At 48.8% G+C, this 18,053-nt stretch overlaps 1 protein-coding gene across 2 annotated transcripts in view; it reads right to left on the bottom strand.

Moving 5' to 3' along the window:
- SH2D4B (SH2 domain containing 4B) overlaps window positions 1–18,053 on the bottom strand; it is an 80,048-nt gene that overhangs the window by 21,110 nt on the left and 40,885 nt on the right. For both annotated transcript variants that reach the window (XR_011074493.1, XM_068547996.1), the window contains exons 5-6: window positions 6,953–7,169; window positions 2,779–2,903 (exon numbers count right to left, since the gene is read on the bottom strand). Coding sequence is in view for 1 of the 2 variants with exons in the window: in XM_068547996.1 (XP_068404097.1) it covers window positions 2,779–2,903; window positions 6,953–7,169 (342 nt within the window). In the remaining variant the exon portion in view is untranslated. The remainder of the gene's footprint in view (window positions 1–2,778; window positions 2,904–6,952; window positions 7,170–18,053) is intronic.

Below are 18,053 nucleotides of genomic sequence, written 5' to 3'. Positions count from 1 at the left end.
TGGGGGTCTCTAGTGGCCCACCTCAGTGCATCAGCACTCATGCCAACGGCTCGTTATGGTGGACAGAGCACATTTGTTGGCTTGATCTTCATACGTATCCTGTGGAGTCAATGTTATCATCACAGATGGGGAATTTAAAGGACATACCCAAGGTCACAGAGCTGCTAGGTTCTAGGGGGGGGCCCCAGATCTTCAGACTCCTTGTCTATATCATTCTTTGGATTAGACCTTGACACATCCAAATATGTTTGATAGAAGGGAAGAAAATAGAGGTCACAGTAGTCCTTTTCAACCTGCATCTAAAATCCATCTAAATTAACTAGGAATGCTTTCCCCAAGAAAGAAAAGATTTATATTGGGATTGCGATCGATTGCATTATTGGCTCAAATTCTCCTCCCCTCCCTGTCTTCATACCCTTTGACGCATGGCTTTGCAGTTCCTCACACGAAAGGAGCAGAATATTTTTCCCAGCGCCTCAACTCTGTGACATATTGTGGCCAATGGCATGAGGTGAAAGTGACAGCGTGCTGGTTCGGAGGCTAGACTTCTGGAGCCTAGCGTGCTGCCGCGTGCTGTCTGGTTCCTGAGAAGAGCACGCCTGGGCTACCCTGCCAGTCCCAGGAGAAGCCTGAGAGCTACACGGAGCAGAGCCGCCCCAGCGAAGATGCCCAGCCAAGACCAGCTGGGAGCAGAGCCCCAGCCAACTTGCAGCAGACTCCCTGACAATTAGCCTGTGGGGCAGGAGGTTTCTTCTCTTGTACAGATCAACATGGGGGAGTCCCACCAAGGATGCTGTAGGGAATTGCTACGTTGGAAGAGAAGTTGGACCATACCAGGAGTTCCAGACTTTGGGATTTTAGGTATAAGTAAAAAGTGTGGAAACCAACATGGGGCTGCTCCCTTTTTGCTTTTCTGAGCAAAGGCAATATATAAAAAAAAACTACTGCTTACTATCACCATCAATTCATAAGACACAGGACATTTTAACACTAAAACTGAGGAGAGGATATCATCTTCGAGTACAACACAGTCCTTTCCAAGCAAAGATAGTTGGCCACCCTCCACACGTGAGCCTTTTCCTTTCATCTTGTCACAGATCAGTGAAAACTTTGACACATAGCTCTGGTCCGCGGATTAGCAACGTTCCTGCATGCTTTATGGTGGAACTGTCAGAAGAACACGAAATCAGTTACGTAAATTTCGAGACTTAAACCATGGCTCTGTTTCTTCTGTGACAATATAAAAATTACATGTCTTTTTCATCAGGATAGAAAATAAAGCTAAAGATAAATGTAAGCACCTCTGCCGTGCCTTCTCCGTTGGCTGCCACAAGTACAGCAGAGCAGCCTGTGGTTCTGACAAACCCCAACCGTGACAGAACTATTAAGGTGCACTACGCAGGTGCCCAAGATGCTAGTTTTGTGCTTCCATGATTATGATAATATACGAATGAAAAGGAAAGCAGTGATGCAAATGGAACCTCTCACAGGGGCTACAGGGACACATAACAGGGACAGAGGTCAGAGGCAGGGAATCCCCGGGACACACCGCTAGGCCACACATGAACGTCGACTGTCGACTTTCTGAGCCATAAAGAGCCACCCCATCCTTCTGTTAGATTTGTGGAGGCCCAGGAGAAGGAAGGGGTCTGAAAGTGGATGGTGGTCCTAACAGGTTCTATTATCATTCCAAACTGTCCACACCACAGATGCCAGGCTGGCTCTGGCCAGAGAAATGTGAGCAAAAATGGCATACGTCAGTTGCAGGCAGAAGCTCCGGGAGCCCGTGTGTCGCTGGCCATGCCCCTCTTTTTCCCTCTGTCATGAGGTCACTGGCGTTTCCAGTAGAGGCAACTCCTTCTGTCTGAGGCCCAGATTAAAGTTCACGACCAACTCCCACTGGGCATGTTACATGGGTAAGAAATGAGTCTTGGCTGGCAGACGTCACTGAGACTTTGGGATCATTTCTCACTGTAGCATAACTAAGCACAATCTGACTGACACAATGGGGATGTTATTGAGGTGAAGAACTCAACATCAGTGGCAACAGAGAAAGAGGGTACATTTGTCTTGGATGCGTTTCTCTACCTGATCCCTGAGCAGGTAAGAAGCAGAGGTGAGGGCCGAATACAGAGATGCCTAAGACACAGGGCCCTGGCCCCTTTGAGCCCTCGGCTAACCGGAAAGGCTAGCGTCCCCTCTCGTGTGGCTGGGTTTTCTCATTGCTCGCAGGTTAACCTCACTCATCAGGCCCTGAGGGGCCTCACACACCTACCAGGCCCCACGCGGAGACCGGAGATGCCGCTGAGGAGCCCTGGACGGCCAAGGAGGCTGCGCGGTGAGGGCAGTGGGCAAGGGTCATGTTCCTCCCTTCCCAGCAGAGGGCAGTGCACGTCCAGAGCCCTGGGGCCTGCAGTCCCCTGCACTCCCGCTCACAGACGTTGTGCTTGGTCCCTGACCATCTCCACAAAGGTCACTCGGTGTTTCAGCACACGCCCTGGGGAAATCAAAGCTTGTGCCTTGAGCTCAACACACTCAACGAGCAAAGACAGGACAGACATGGGACCTCTCTCTACTCCACTCCCAGCAGGTGAGCCAGGAGCGCTGAGCCTTAGCCTTGGGAGACCGGCCAGTCTTTGCGGGGCCGGAGTGGAATTAGCAGAGTCTAAAGTCCTTGACTCCTCTGATTGTGGCGGCCCTTCAGGACCCCGCACCGCCCCCAGAGGGAGGCTGAGACGTGGAAATGATCTGCCCCGGGGATCCAGAAAGCCACCCTACCGTGGAACCAGGGGGCGATGGCTTTGGTGCTCCTCTCAAAGCCAGCTCGGCGAGGCAGCTGCTCCTCCTTAAACCAGCGGACGATGACTTCTCTGGAGACAGGACACAGGGGCCGCTCCCAAGTCCTGCGGAGACAGAGACCCAGTGTGGGAGAGTCAGGGAGAGAGCGGAGGGCGAGAGAGGGGAAAGAAGGAGGGGGAGGGAGTGGGGAAGACCACTGTGAGAGTGAACAATCCCGACGCCCACACTCACGCCTGTGGAGAGGATTAAATGAGTCCAGGTACTTGAAGGCACTTTGCAGATTATAATGTACCAGCTGTTATTGTTTTTCCCAAAAGAAAACTGTTGTCACTTAGCTTGAAGAAAAGCCACGCAGGTGCAAGTGCGAAATAGGATAGGAGGGGATGTCTGAGGGAGAGAAAAGGCATATTTGCCCTCTAGAATGGCCAGGGCATAGACATCAGCATCTATGAAGAAGGATCGTAACGTAATAGGAGCAAAATTATTAATATGTGCGTGTCCTCCGCCCTCCCCAAACCCGCGCTGAAGAGAACTCTGGTTTTGCCCCTCCCCGTCTCACCCACCCCTGCCGTCTAAGGGGACACCTGGCTTGGCCAGCTAGCCTTCCATGTTTTATGAGGCAGAACCAGGACAGTGAAGAGCCTCAGTCTGCTCTGGAAACGGCTGAGCTTCACCACCAAGAAGTAAGAGGCAAGAGGACAGAGGAAAGGGAGAGGGGAGGAAAAGAGTCGCTGCCCGGGCTGACTTTTGTTGGAGGAGCGGGTGTGGAATTGAAGATCCTGGGAGGGAGATGAACGGGGGCACTTGAAGAAGGTCTGAGTAAGAAAGTAGATGCTTTTTGACATTTTCTCATAAGCAAGCCCAGATTTTAATTGTTATACTGTGGCTTCTGAACGTATACAGAGACGGGGCCAAGTGAGACCCCGCTGTACTAGAGCCACACTAACATGAAGCCCAGTAAGGGTTTGACAGCACGTGCCCCATAACAACACACACCACTGTGTGTTGAGGTGATATGCAGCAAGATCACATGGCACTGCTGCGTGGGATGAAAATAGAGCTTCAGCAGACTTTGGGCCCAGCTTGAACAACCACAGCTTTTTCACCCTTCCACCTGAGTGACAGCAGCCTGGCAAATTCTCACACTGTCATCGCTGTCTGTCCACCTAATAGCACTGGCATTTAGAATTCACCACCACTGTCATCGTCGCTTATGAAATAAACGTCAGCACGAAGTCACGACGTCTTTGCATTTCCCCTGCACCGACAAACACTTTGATGCTGAGCCCAGCGCTTCCTGGCAAACCCCAGAATGAGCTCCTATTTTTACTTGCCCTAACATGAATCCACATACACACACACAGTAGTGAACAATGTAGATTTTAGAAAAGATGCAATAAGAAAGACAGAGGGTGAGGTTCCATTGAACAGCTTAAAGCCATCATCAGTGGAGCCGGTGCTCCAAACCCCTTGCTTCCCACTGCCACCTCTGCAGGCTTTTTTTAACCCCCCACCAGCCAGCTTTGCTCCTCTGTATCCGCCCTTGAGGGTTTCCCTCTTGTCAGGAACCTCAGGTGCTCTGCCTCTTTCTTTATGAAGCAGCACACTGCAGCCCTGCCCCAGCCTCTTCCTTCACACTTGCATTCCCCGATAAACAACTGTGCTCAGGGGGAAAAAAATATCCTCTGGTTTCTAGGACTCATCCTCCTTAGAAGGCAAGAGGAGGTCATAAATAACAGCAAGGAAAATTCGTTCACTCTTGTCCCTCTGTTTCTAAGCAGAGAATCTGATTCCCCAGAATATCAATGCTAGGACCAAGTGCTCCAAGAGGCGACCTGGTCAGAAGCCTCACGCCTGCACCTGGAACTCTCTCCCATCAACAATGTGTCTGCCCCCAGCATAACTGGGCGAGCGTGGGCCGGCCGCCGGTGCCAGCACCCCAGTGCTGAGAGCAGTGAGGCCACGGGGACCTGTTCCATGGGGCAGCCGCAGGAAGGAGGTTGGTGCATGGCTTCTGGTGCCTGGGTCTGCCGCTGCCATCTGCGTGGTCCCTGGTCCCCCTGCTCCACCCAAGGCGGCACACTGTGGGTGTCACTTCTCCTCTACTGACAGCCACACACAGCGAGCCTGGAGCCAGACTGCAACACAGTTCACGCAGCTCTGTCTTCTGGGCCTGAAGGACAAATTATATGTCTCCTTTAAAAAAAAAAAAAAAGCACAAGAGGAAGAAGGCTTTTCTAACTATGTCTCCAAATCCAGGAAACATAAAAGAAAATCTGACCTCATAAAAATCAAGAACTCCTGCATGACAGAAAACATCATCATAAAAGTCAAAAGACAAATGACAAACTGAGGGGAAAAAATGTTTATCACAAAGAAAACATCCCTAATATTTTCCCTAATATTTAAGGAGTTCCTAGAAACAGATGGCGAAAGGACCAATAACACAATGAAGAGGCAGGAAGGGAAATGAACAGACAGATAGAGAAATACCAAAGGCCCTTAAACATATATAGAATACTTCATCTCACACATAAATAGAAATGAAAATTTAAATTTTCACTGAGATATTATTTCTCACACAAAACAACAGTCTGACAACATACTGTTGGCAAGGCTAAAGGATGAGAGTATTCATTGGTACCACCCCTGTGGAGGGCAAGTTGATGGTAACTATCAATACTATAAGTGCACGTAGCCCTTAACCCAGTGGTCCCACTTTTGGGAATCTCTCTTGTGGATAATAGTAGCATGTGTATAAAATTAATGTCTACAAGGTTACTCATTAAGGGCACTGTTGGTAATAACCAAAGATTTCAAACAACACCAGTGTCCATTAATAGAGGTTTTGAAAAATAAATTAGAGCACAGCCATGCAGTGGAATACTATGCAGCTGTAAAAAGAAAACTAAATAAAAATCATCAGGTAAGAATCGATATGTAAAGACCTCCAAAATTTATAGTTAAATGGAAAAAAAATCAAGATGCAGAACCATGTGTATGATAGGCAAACTTTTATGCAAAAAAAAAAAAAAAAAGAGGGAGATACAACTTTTCACCTTGGCAGTTGCGAAAAGGAACTGGGAGGACACACAAACTAAGAACAGTGGTTCCCTGTGCAGGGAAGAGGGAACTGAGTAGATGGACGGCAAGGATGGGAGTCAGCCTTTTCTCCATGTATCTTTTTAAACTTTCTGGTTTGTGAATCATATAAATGACAAGGAAGGAGGGAAGGAAGGGAGGGAAGGAAGGAAGAAACGCAGATGTGGTCAGTTCTCCCTGGGCTGCAGGGAGAGGGAGAGGGGGTTTTATGAATAATCCTAAATCCCAATTAAAGCAAAACCCAGACCACCCTCTATCATCTGGGGCTGAATGGACTCTTCTGCAGGTTTACTGTGGTTCAGGGAGCAGCAGGAACTCACCATCCAGCCTCTGAGCCCTCAGTGGGGCAGCAGACAATCAGCAATAATGAGGAGGGGAACCAGCCTTAGGGCTGGCCTGAGGTGAGCACAGGCGGCAGGTGGAGAGGCTCCAGGCAACCTCCTGATCCTCGGTCCCAGCAATCATGGGCAGTCAGTCACCTGAGTGCCCTTGCCAAACCACTCATCAGCCCAGCGTGTAAGGACCCTCCTGCACTCAACTGCGTTCATCTGCAACCGGCTATCAGAACCCGGGATGCACCAGCATTGCCTGTGGTTACAAAAAGCAGCAGCCAGTTCTGGTTCCAGGCTGCTGGGCCACATTTAACCCATTTGAGGTCTTATATTACAAGTTCTTAACCTGGGGTCTACGGATCTTTAAGAACTGGAAATTATATGCAAACATTTTGGGGTATTTACATATGTGCATTTCGCAGAGAAGAGGGTACACGGCTTTCTTTAGATTCTCAAAGGAATCCTAGACCCCAAAGAGATGAAGCCTCCCAGAGCTCCAGAGTTGCTAGAAATCTCCAACCCCGACTCCTCTCCCCCACTCCTGCCCCATTACACAGACTAGGGCACTGAGGCCGACAGAGGGGAGATGACTAGCCCCAAATTTCACAGCAAGTCGGAGGCAGAGCCGGACTGGATCCCTGGTGCCCTACGCCCCAGCCGAGGCCCTCCCCCCAGACACACCGCGGATGCGGATGCGGGATGCGAGGTCCGCGACCCACCTGCCAGGCACGGCCAGGGGTGAAGGCGGCCCCGGGCCCAGGAGGTGGTGGCAGAGTCTCGCCTCCTGCTCGTGGCTCTGGCCGAGCTCTCGGAACCTGGAGCTGAGGCCAGCGACCGTGCCCTTCTGGATGGCGCGGAGGGAGTGGCGCCGGTACTCGTCCCGGGCGCGCTGGGCTCGGCGCCTCCGCTCCTCGTCAGCCGCCTTGGACCGACGCACTGGAAAGGAATAGAGAGCGTGTTCACCCAGACCCGCAGCGCAGGCCATGCACTGAGCAAGCCAGTACATGGCCAGGAGCCCTGGGACTCACCCGGAGTCCCGGGATTCATCCGGATGCACCCACGTGCGCTGCGTGGAGGCTTGGCACCCGGCAATGGCAGGCCCGACCTGAGCCAGCAGCCCTGGGTTAGCCTGTCCCTGTGGGGATAAAGACACTCATGACAGTTTGGGGTGGTCCAGCTGTTCCTGTGGCCCTGTTCCAGAATGAGCAAGCAACTTTTGGATGGAAATTTACATCTCCATGTGTAGCTCTTCCTGGAGTGCCCTGCTCAGAGCAGCTTCTCAAACCCCGTGCCCCGCCCGCCCCAAGGACACCTGTCGAAGGGGTTAGCATCTCAAATACCACTGCCACCACCCATGCTGATTACAGCTTTCTCTGTGCCAAGCCCTGAGCTCCGGGCCCTCCCTGCAATATCGCATTATAGACACTTCCTCCAGCCACCCAGGGAGGAGGGCACATCACTACGTTTGCACAGAAACCCAGCCTCCGGGAGGTTAAGCAACTTGTCCGAGGTTAAATAGCTAATAAGGGGCAGAGCCAGGGTCGGAACCCAGGTGTGTCTGGCTCTGAAACCCATGCAGCTCTCTACACCACTCTACCCCACTTCTTAAGCGTCCTTCCATTTTAAAATCAGGTGTATCTGACACCAGAGCCCTGCTCTTTCCTAGAAAAAGCCACAAGAGCATTTAAGACCATCCCATCCAACCTCCTCATGTTATTCATGTGGAAACTGCTTTCCAAGGAAGGACGCCGACTTGCCCAGCTGGGTCAGTGGCCAAGCCTGGCCGGCAACCACCCTGTCTGCTACCACAGGATGAGTTGTTGGAAACTCTGGAGTCCCAGTTACGGTGCCCTTTCTCCTTGGTGTCCTGTGGCCTTGACAGCTGGTGGGTGAGTGCGTTGGAGGGAAGGGAGAGGATCCTTGGACAGCTCTGTCACACCACAGGTTCCAGAATGCCACGAGGCCCCTCTCTCTAGCCTCTGTCTTTTCATGTTCCTCAAGGCAGGGTGGACATTTGCAAGTTGCTGCTTCTAAAACTCAAAAGGGAGTCCTGGGGCTGGGAAAGTGCCAAGAGAGGGAACAAAACCTGTTGCAGGCACGGTCTAGGATTAAAACCAATTATTTTGCAGTCTGATTGCATCGTGTCAGGCCCCTGTCTGCCTCTAAAATCCAGTCCTTTTGTAGAGAACTCGTGGAGCTGGCCGTGTTCTTCTCGTTGTGCAAGACCAGGGATTGCCCTGGCCCAAGCAGGTCACCCACACCCCCCGGGAGTAAAATCTTACCCATAGTCTAATTCTACTCCAATCTCCATCCAATACCTGTGTAGCAAGCACCTACAACCTACCAGTCAGGGAACTGTGTTCTGTTAGCATTTGGAGGATACAAAGCACATGGCCCTCATGCGGAAAGAAAGCGCTTCTCCTTCTCAAGTTGTCAAAGTCCACTCTCGAAACATAACATCCCCCAGATCTGAGGAAGGCAGCAGGAAGTCTGTCCCTCAGAAGGTATTTATGGATGTGGAAGTCACATGCAGAGGATCTAATAAGCTGAGAGCTCCAGGGCAGGAGGGGAATTTTCTTTGGTCTATTCACGGATGCATTCATATGCATATGAATACATATGTATTCAGTCAGCAGGTGATAATATGCTTGGATGGCTGTGCCCAATTAAGTACTTAACTCTGCCAGGCCCTGAGCTGGATATAGAGGCAGCAAAGACCAGACGTCTTCCCTCAAGGCACTCAGAGCCTAGCTGGGAAAAGAAGACAAATAAATATCTCTAGCGCAAGGAGAACAGGGACTGATGAAGTACTGTCAGAGTTTAGGGGCTGCGGGGCTCACATTCTGTGAGGAAGCCAGGGGCCACCATAGGAGATGGAGCGTCCCACTGGGTCTGGAAAGGTCAATAGGAGTTTTTCCAGAAAAAGAAGAGGGAGGAATCCACCCCAGGGGGAAAAAACCCCTATATTTCCACTCCAGGTACTAAAAACACCATAGTGCCTGCTACCACGAGGCTCAAACAAGGCCAGGTTCCCCAGCACAGGCTTTGCGGTCACTAGACTACAGACTAAACACAGAAGCTTGTGCCCTATAAGGGCCAGTGACCTTTGAGTGTTGACAGCCCCTGAGAGACAGTCACACTCAGTGACAGAAGGAAGTCACATGCAAACTAGGAAGACAGATTTTTGGAACTTGGCTAGGAGAGTGCACAAGCTGTGGGTCACAGAGGGACTAAACCCAGCCTCCTAAAACCCAGCTCTAGCTTTGCCATTGTCTTCCTCGGAAGCCTTCAGTGGCTCCCAATGCACACAGGACAAAGGGCAAACCCCTTGGCCCTTAAGGAGCATCCTGCCCGCCCCACTTTCTTTCCCAGCCCAGTGGGCCTCTGAGCTCCTGCCCACACTCTGCGTTCGGGCGCCACCAAGCTCCCCACCATTCTGCGAACTCTCCTCTGTGCAGCTGTGTCCACCGACTCAGACCAGCTGTGATGCCCAGGCAGCGGCCTGGAGGGCACTCGGAGGTGAGGATACAGCTGAGGCTGCAACAGGAAGCCAGCCCTGCCGCCCAGCCCCGACTATGGAAAAGGGACTGATGTGGAGTCAGACAGGGTTAACGGCAGCTCCGAGAGGGCTCTCTTGGGTCTTTTTCTTTTCTCGTGTTCTTTTTTTGAGACATAACTGACATATGTAAGCTTAAGGTGTACTATGTGCTGACGTGATACACTTAATATATTACAAAATGATTACCACCATAGCATTAGCTAACACCTCCGTCAGGTCCCATAGTTAATTTTGTGTGGTGAGAACATTTAAGATCTAGTCTTGGCAACTTTGAAGCATGTAACATATTATTGTTGACTGTAATCCCTAGGCTGTGCATTAGATCCCCAGAATTTATTCATCTTCTAACTGCAAGTTTGTACCCTTTGACCAACATCTCCCTAACTCCTCCCCACCTCCCCCTTCAACCGCCCCCCCGCCCCCTGGCCCCTGGTAACCACCATTCTACTCTGTTTCTGCAAGTTCGGCTTTTTTAGATTTCACATATAAGTGATATCGTGTAGTATTTTTCTCTGTCTGACTTTTTTCAGTTAGCATAATGCCCTGAAGGTCCATGTTTGTTGTTGCAAATGGCAGGATTTCCTTCATTCTCATGGTCTTTATCCAATCATCCGTTGACAGATGTTCATGTTGTTTCTATAGCTTGGCTATTGTGAATAATGTTGCAATAATCATGGGAGTACAGATATCTCTTTAATAGCCTGATTTCATTTCCTTTGGAAATATACCCAGAAGGGGGATTGCTGGGTCATATGGTAGCTTTATTTTTAATTTTTTGAGGAACCTCCATACCGTTTGCCATAGTGGCTGCACCATTTGACATTCCCACCAACAGTGCACAGGGTTCCCTTTTCTCCCATCCTCATCAACACTCCATGCCAGCTTTCTTAAGAAAGTCCCTGGATGCCTCTAGGCCTCACTTTACACCTCTGTCAAAATGAGAAGGACATGAACGTCTGCCACACTGAGTTATTATGAAGATTAAATGAAACATAAAATTCTATAAACTATGAAGTACTTTTTTTAAAGCAATGTCTTACTAAATCAGGCCTCTGACCTTGATCCTTTCTTCAGATTTCCCAAAGCCTGATTCTGGAACCTAGCTGCCTGGGTTCAGATCTCAACTTCATTTACCAGCTGTGTGACACTGGACAAGTTACTTAATCACCCTGGGCCTCCGTTTCCTCAAAAGTAAAATGGATGTAATAAGAGTCCCTACCTCATAAAGTTGTTATGAAGTTGTTAAGAGAGCTAATAATATAAACCACTTAGACCTGTGTCAGGTACATTTTAAGCACCATGGTAAGTGTTAGCTAAAACTTTTATTTTCATTAGCCCTGGCATTGCCATGTTCAAAATATAGCCATAAACAATTCTTGGCCAGTCCAGGAGCGGGCACCCTTGATGATCGGTCACATGGAATCTGGGTCTGTTTACAAGCAGTGCGGGATCTTAGCTCCCCGACCAGGGATTGAACCCGGGGCCACGGCAGTGAAAGTGCCAAGCCCTAACCACTGGACTGCCAGGTACTCCCAGCTTACCCTAAATTAAGCTTTGAAATCTTAAAAGGTTGCTTCTGTTCCTTCTCTGAATCCGGGATAGATTCGAACTGTATCATATGACTCTGCCATGGAAACCCTCAGCCAGAATTCAAAGTTTTTTCTTCTATCCCATTGAAAACAACCATAAGCATCTTGTGCCCTGAAGCAGCAAGTATCGGACAGTCCTTGTCCCCGGAGGACGCACTGCAGAGACGAGGGCCCCAACCGAGTCACCCGCTTCCTCCCACGGCCCAAGTTCCCAGGGCCTGCATTGCACGCAGAACAAAGCGGGGCCAGGGCCATTCCCACTTCTAAGGTAGGTTCCAGGGTCTCCTTTCTCCATCTGTTAAGAGGGAGAATGAACCTCATCTCTCAGAAATACATAAAGACAGCTGAGCAGCGTGAAAACACTGAGGACCAGAAGAAAAGATGAATTTAGAGACTGAAAAAATGGACCAACCACAATGAGATTCCTCTTCACACCTATTTGGATAGCTATTATTTTTTAAATTTTTTAAATTAAAAAAAAAAATGTGAAAATAACAAGTATTGGCAAGGACATGGAGAAATTGGAACCCTTAGGCATCGTTGGTGGGAATGTGAAATGGTGCAGCTGCTGTGGAAAATAGTACAGCAATTCCATAAAAAATTAAACATACAATTACCATACGATCCAGCAATGCCAATTCTGGATATATACCCAAAAGAATTGAAAGCAGGAATTCAAACAAATATTTGTACAGCCATGTTCATAACAGCATGATTAACAACAGCCAAAAGGTGGAAATAACCCAAATGTCCATCGATGGATAAATAAAGAAAATATAGTTTACACATACAAGTAACAGTATCCAGCCTTCAAAATGGGAGGAAGTTCTGACACATGCTACAACATGGATGAATCTTAAAGACATTATGCTAAGTGACTAAGCCAGCCACAAAAGGACAAACATTGTATGATTTCACTTATATTCCACTTATTGCACTTAGAGTAGTTAAATTCACGGAGTAGAAAGTGGCGGCTGCCAGGGGCTACAGGAAGGGTGAAATGAGTTACAGTTTAATGGGGACAGAGTTTCAGTGTGGGAAGATAACCAATGTTGGAGGTGGGTGGTGGTAATGGTAGCACAACACTATGAATGTACTCAATGCCACTGAACTACACACCTAAAAATGGTTAAAATGGTCAATTTTAAGTTGTATACTTTACCACAATTTATTTGGGTTTTTTTTACCTTTTTGAGGGGGAGGGCTGTGCCATACAGGATGCGGGATCTTAGTTCCCTGACCAGGGATCGAACCTGCACCCCTGCATTGGGAGCACGGAATCTTAACCACTGGACCACCAGGGAAGTCCCCTACCACAATTAAAATGAAAAAAAAAAAAAAAAGGACATTCTGGCTTGGGGAGCAGCGAGCTGAGAATGAAGAGGCCAGAGCACAGCAGGGTGTCACCATTAGCTAGAAATGTCCCCAGCTGTGTCCCTGCTGCCATCCCTCCGTTCTCTCACCTGCAGATCAGGGGGAAAGATCCCTTCCATCTCTGCTCTCCTAGCACGAGGATGCACCCACATCTGCCCAGCGTGGGACCACCTCCCAGAGCTAAGACACCACCCTCCAGGACTGCCTGGCCTGCAGCCCTCCTGCTCAAAAGAAACCAAATCCCACAGTCTGGGGAGTCCGGCCACACCCATGCCAGAGATGGGAGTTTCAGCTGTCCCAGGCTCGGGGGTGGGGAGACAGCTGAGCATTCTGCTTGGCTTTGCTCCTAACTCTCTGTCTAGCCCAGGACAAGTTTTCATCTCTCTGGGTCTTAGTGTTCCCTCCATGGAAAATAGAGACCATCCCCCCCCTTCGTCCAAGGGCTGCCAAAACTGCCAGGCTGCTCTGGAATCACGACCCTGCCTGTGCCCTAGCCTTCCGCTCAGTTCTCCAGTGCTGAAGAGAAACAGCAGGACTTGGGTTTCCTCTTGGCAGCATCTCTGGGAGCAGTTACAGGCTTCCAGAAATATGGCCAGGCCAGTCATTGCAAGAGGCAGGGTTCTTAACACTTTAAATAACACATTCGGGCACTAAAAACACATTTATTCAGCGCGTGTGTATAGTGCCTCCCTGTGCCAGCTCCATGCTGTGCAGGCCCGAGCTGTGCATTGCACAACTCCAGGGGGCGCAGTCGCCCATGACCATCACTGATATGTACAGATGTTGTAACAAGTTCCTGGTAGATGGCAGCGTAGCGTCCTAAAGAATCGGCGCCTTTTTCTAGTTTTCACAAGGTCGCCATGTCAGCTGGCTGCCTGGCTCCTGCTAGGAGATGTGGACAGAGCAACCAGCAAGACACAGTCCACGCCCTTGGAGAGCTTACTGCCTGGGAGAGGAAACACGCCAGCAAATGGTGAATGGAGCTGTGTGGGGTGTGCACAGGGTGCCGCGGGGCCCCGGAGAGGGGGCACCTCATCCAGGCAGAGAAATCCTCTGGAGAAGGACATCTAAGCTGATGCCCGGTGGACACACAGGATTCAACAAAGAGAGGCCAAGGAGAGGCAATTCTAGGCAGAGGAAGCTCAGGGGCAGAGGCCCAGAGGCAAGAGGGAGTTGGAGCATCCCTCTTAGAATGGCTGGGGGAAGCTCCTGTGGGGAGGCGACAAGAGGTGAAGATGCAAAAGCAGAAAAGGCTATTTAGGAGACCAATAAATACCAGCTAATGAATTTTAGTGCTTTACCAAAGGGTGATGGACGCCCCTGAAAGGCTTCAAGCAGGAGAGCAGGATGCCCGTTTGCACTTTTCAAAGACTGACTTGGCTATGGTGTTGGAAATGAATCTGACAGGAACAAGAATAGAGGCTTGGAAACCAGAAACCTAGGCAAAGGGCAATGGGGGTTAATGTCAGGACAATGGGAAGGAGGGGAGTAAATTCAAAGAATACTGAGGAGGTCAAATCTTTACAACTTGGTGGTTTGGGGATTGGTAGTGAGCAAAAAAGAGAGACCAGAATGACAGCCAAGTTTCTGCCTCTGACAGTCAGGTGATGAAGCAGGTGGGGGAAGAGGAGGATGGAGTGTTGGATGTGTGGAGGGAGAGGTGCCTGTGGGATTCAGGGGGGAAGGTCCAGGGGCCACAAGGTTCCGGAAGATCATTAACTGTTGCTCTTCATGAGACCCGTCTCTAGAGCACTTGCCCATGGTTCTCCCTACCTCTGCCCAGATAGAAAAGACTCAGTGCTGAATAGAATTCAGATGAGCCAGTTACAGCCTGCCAAGAAACCAAATGCTTCAAAGCAACATCAATTTGTAGTAACCCCTTGGGTAAATAGCATAATGTCTCTGAAAATTAGTGAATAATCCTATATACAGGAAAAGGCACCAATAAAGATTTAAATTGTGTATGTGTGTAGATGTGTTTAAATTCTGCTCCGTTTCCTGATGCATGGGAACCTTGGACAACTTGAATTACTATACCTACACTTTATTTCCTCATCTGTAAAATGAGGGCCTCGTAGGGTTACTTTGAGACATCAGTGAGATTGTACATAGATGGGGCTTGGACAGTTCCAGGCAAATGGAGGAGGCTCATTAAATATTATCTATTGTTGTTGTTATGATTATGTTGACTGTGAGAGAAGGGGACTGGAATACCACCTTTAGGATGGGTCCAGCCCTGTTAAGGCACAAAGGGGTGAAGGTGGGGAAGTGGTGTAAGAATGGGGGCTGGGTAGAGTCAGGAGCTCTTGTCAGGGAAATGGGAAAAATGAAACTTTGTGAGAAGGGTACATTTCCTGACCCCTGGGAGAAGGGAAACAGGTGGTCCGGATGCTGAAGGATATACATACAGGCCTCTGGTGACTCAACCTGCTGGAGCAGCCGTCACCTGGGGAGAGGACGGGTTTGGTGCCAAGACAGTGAGCTCTGATGAGCCTCGGGGAAACCCAGTGAGGCTCACCAACAGCTAAACAAGGCCAAAGGAAGGGGCTCTCTCTACCTGGACCCCGAGGCTTCTGAGGTCACCTGCCAACCCTCCTTGTTCTGCTTGCAATCCTGATTGCTGCCAACAGTGACCCCCTGTGGCCACCAGGAGGAACTTCAGGGGTTCCTTAAGACCAGAATGCTCCCCATGCCAGCGAGAAGGTCAGAAAGACTTCACTTTGGGGACAAAATAAAGCGCCCAGGGATTCCTGAGTAATTCAAGAGGGGAGAGAACCCTAAGCAGGACATGAATCAGGCATGTGGGGACTCAACGCTGGCATCATTCTGAGCTGTAAAGCCAAAAATATACGGCACCTGGAGTTTGGGGATCAGTTCAAACTTATGTCCAAGGAGCAACTACACAATTTCCCACCCCATCAGCAGAGAGAAAAAAAAATCCTTCCGTGCTATCCTTCAGCTTTCCTTCAAGCCCAAAACTCTTCTTTGCCCACCCCGTCGGCAGACCCACACCCCATCTCCACAGGCCCCTTCAAGCTCTGCCTGTGTCAAGCGCACAGCATTTTAGAATCACTGACTTTAAACCCAGCCTCCAGAGCACGTGCCCTTTTAGGAGCGAAGAGAACAGAACCAGCATAACTGGACTCCCCACTGGGCCCGAGCACATATTTTCTCAGCTCTGACCGAAACCCCACAAGGCGTGTGACACTAGAGTGCTAGTTATGGGTGGGGGGGGGGGGCCACAACCGGGATCACACAGCTCAAAGAGGGAGGGGAGGAGTGAACAGTCACACAGATCCAATTTTTGTAAATGATACCGTTAACCAAGTCAGGCCGGCTCATCTCTAAATCTCCGGGTGACTAAAGGTTACCTAACTCACACTCTTCCAAATTCACAGTTGAGAAATTATTAAGTGAATTTCTGCCTGATATATTCAGAGCTTCTCAGAAGCCAGAGCCTGCTCTGCTGTTTGAACTGAATAACTAACTCTGTATTCAAGTGATATTAAAGGGAACAATTCCCTTTTTTTCTAACTTGGAGAATTTAATTTAGGTGTTTCATCGAAAACTGCTGCTCCCAGTAGATTAATGGCCCACTATATCTTTCATATTAAGTTAATTGAGTGCAGAATGGCTTTGCTGGATTTGAATGACAGCCTCCAGAGTTTAGCTCATCATTCTTTAAGAAAGCATAAAATGAGGAACCAAAATCATGGGCCTGAATGATCACATCTTTTCTCTGTTCAGGGTAGCTTTTTCCATTTTCGGTTGCCACACAGTACATTAATTAGCAATCAGCCAGCACTGGGGCCAAATGATTTCCATCCTCCATCACCAGTGAAACGCCAGCCCAGCCCATAACTTTCCATCTCATTGTGTAGCTACAAAAAAGAGGGACACTTCGTGAGTGACAGCCCTTCACAGCTCAGAGAGCACCTGTGCTTCCTCCCTCTCATTTCACCCTCAGCTCTCCGTGATTACCCTCATCTTACAAATGAAGAAACTGAGAAACGGCGCAGAGAGAGAACTTGCTCGAGGTCACACACTAGGAAGCGGCAGAGCTAGGACAGGGCTCCCAGCCCAGTGCTCCTTCCCCAGACCACAGTAGCCTCGCGTGACTTCACTCTGTGATCCTTCACTATTTTTTTCAGTATAAATTTTGTCCAGCCTTCTTTTTTCACCCATCTCTTCATCCATTCCAAATTTAAACAAATGAATTCTTCGTTAGCTCTTGCCCATCTTATCTTTCTAGCCTCATTTCCATCATTACCCACCATGAACCCCAGGCTGCAACCACATCAAAGCATGTGCCGTGTTCTATGCACATAACGACCTTGCTTTTGCTCAGTACTGTTCCCTCGTCTGCGATGCCCTTGCCCGCCTTATTTACCTCCCCACTTTTCCCAAACCAAATGCCATTTCCTCCATGGGGCCTTTCCGAATGTACAAATATTTTGTAGCAAAATATTACAGGATTCTTGCAGCTATGTTTATCAAGAGTACTGGCTTGTAATTTTCTTTGCTTGTATTGTCTCCATCTGGCTTTGGTATGAGATGATGCTGGCCTCCTAAAATGAGTTGGGAAGTGTTCCCTCCTCTTCAATTTTTTGGAATATTTCGAGAAAGATTTGTATTAATTCCTTTTTAAATGTTCAGTAGAATTCATCAGTGAAGCCATCTGCTCCTGGACTTTTCTTTGTTGGCAGATTTTTTATGACCGATTCAATATTCTTTTTTTGTTTTTTTCCAAGGCCAGTATGTTTCTTTTATTATTATTATTTTTGTTTGACTTAAGATGGTTGAATGATTTCATTTTCATTTATAAGCATTACAATGATTCCCATGCAAAAACCAAGACCGTATATGCCTAATTTCAATCGGCCAAAATCCAACCCGTGAGACTGGACATTCAAGATCAAAATCAAAATGTGGCTTGACGTTTCCAATAGTAGACATCACGGTCATCCTTTGAGAGATTGGCAGGCCCCTGACCTCCCAAACACTACAGTTTGCCATGAGTTCATACCAAAACAGGGAGCCGATGGATGACTTGCAGCACCTAAACCTGGCAAGTAATTTCATTCATGAAGACAGGACACCTCTACACCAAGGCTGCCACCCACAGTTATCTCCTGGTTCCTGCTCTATAGAAAAACCTGCTTTTGAACAGGCATGGTATCTTCTATTTGGGGACTGATATTAATTTTTCCTTCCAGTTTTCCTCAAACCTCTCAGTAGAAGCAAAGAGACTTTACAAAAAAGCTTACCTCTATAATGTCAAAAGAAATACAGTTGACC

Source organism: Eschrichtius robustus, chromosome 7 (genome assembly GCF_028021215.1).
Source record: "Eschrichtius robustus isolate mEscRob2 chromosome 7, mEscRob2.pri, whole genome shotgun sequence".
Classification (NCBI taxonomy): domain Eukaryota; kingdom Metazoa; phylum Chordata; class Mammalia; order Artiodactyla; family Eschrichtiidae; genus Eschrichtius; species Eschrichtius robustus.
Note: the sequence above shows the minus strand (reverse complement) of the source record. Positions and strands in the feature narration are given on the sequence as shown.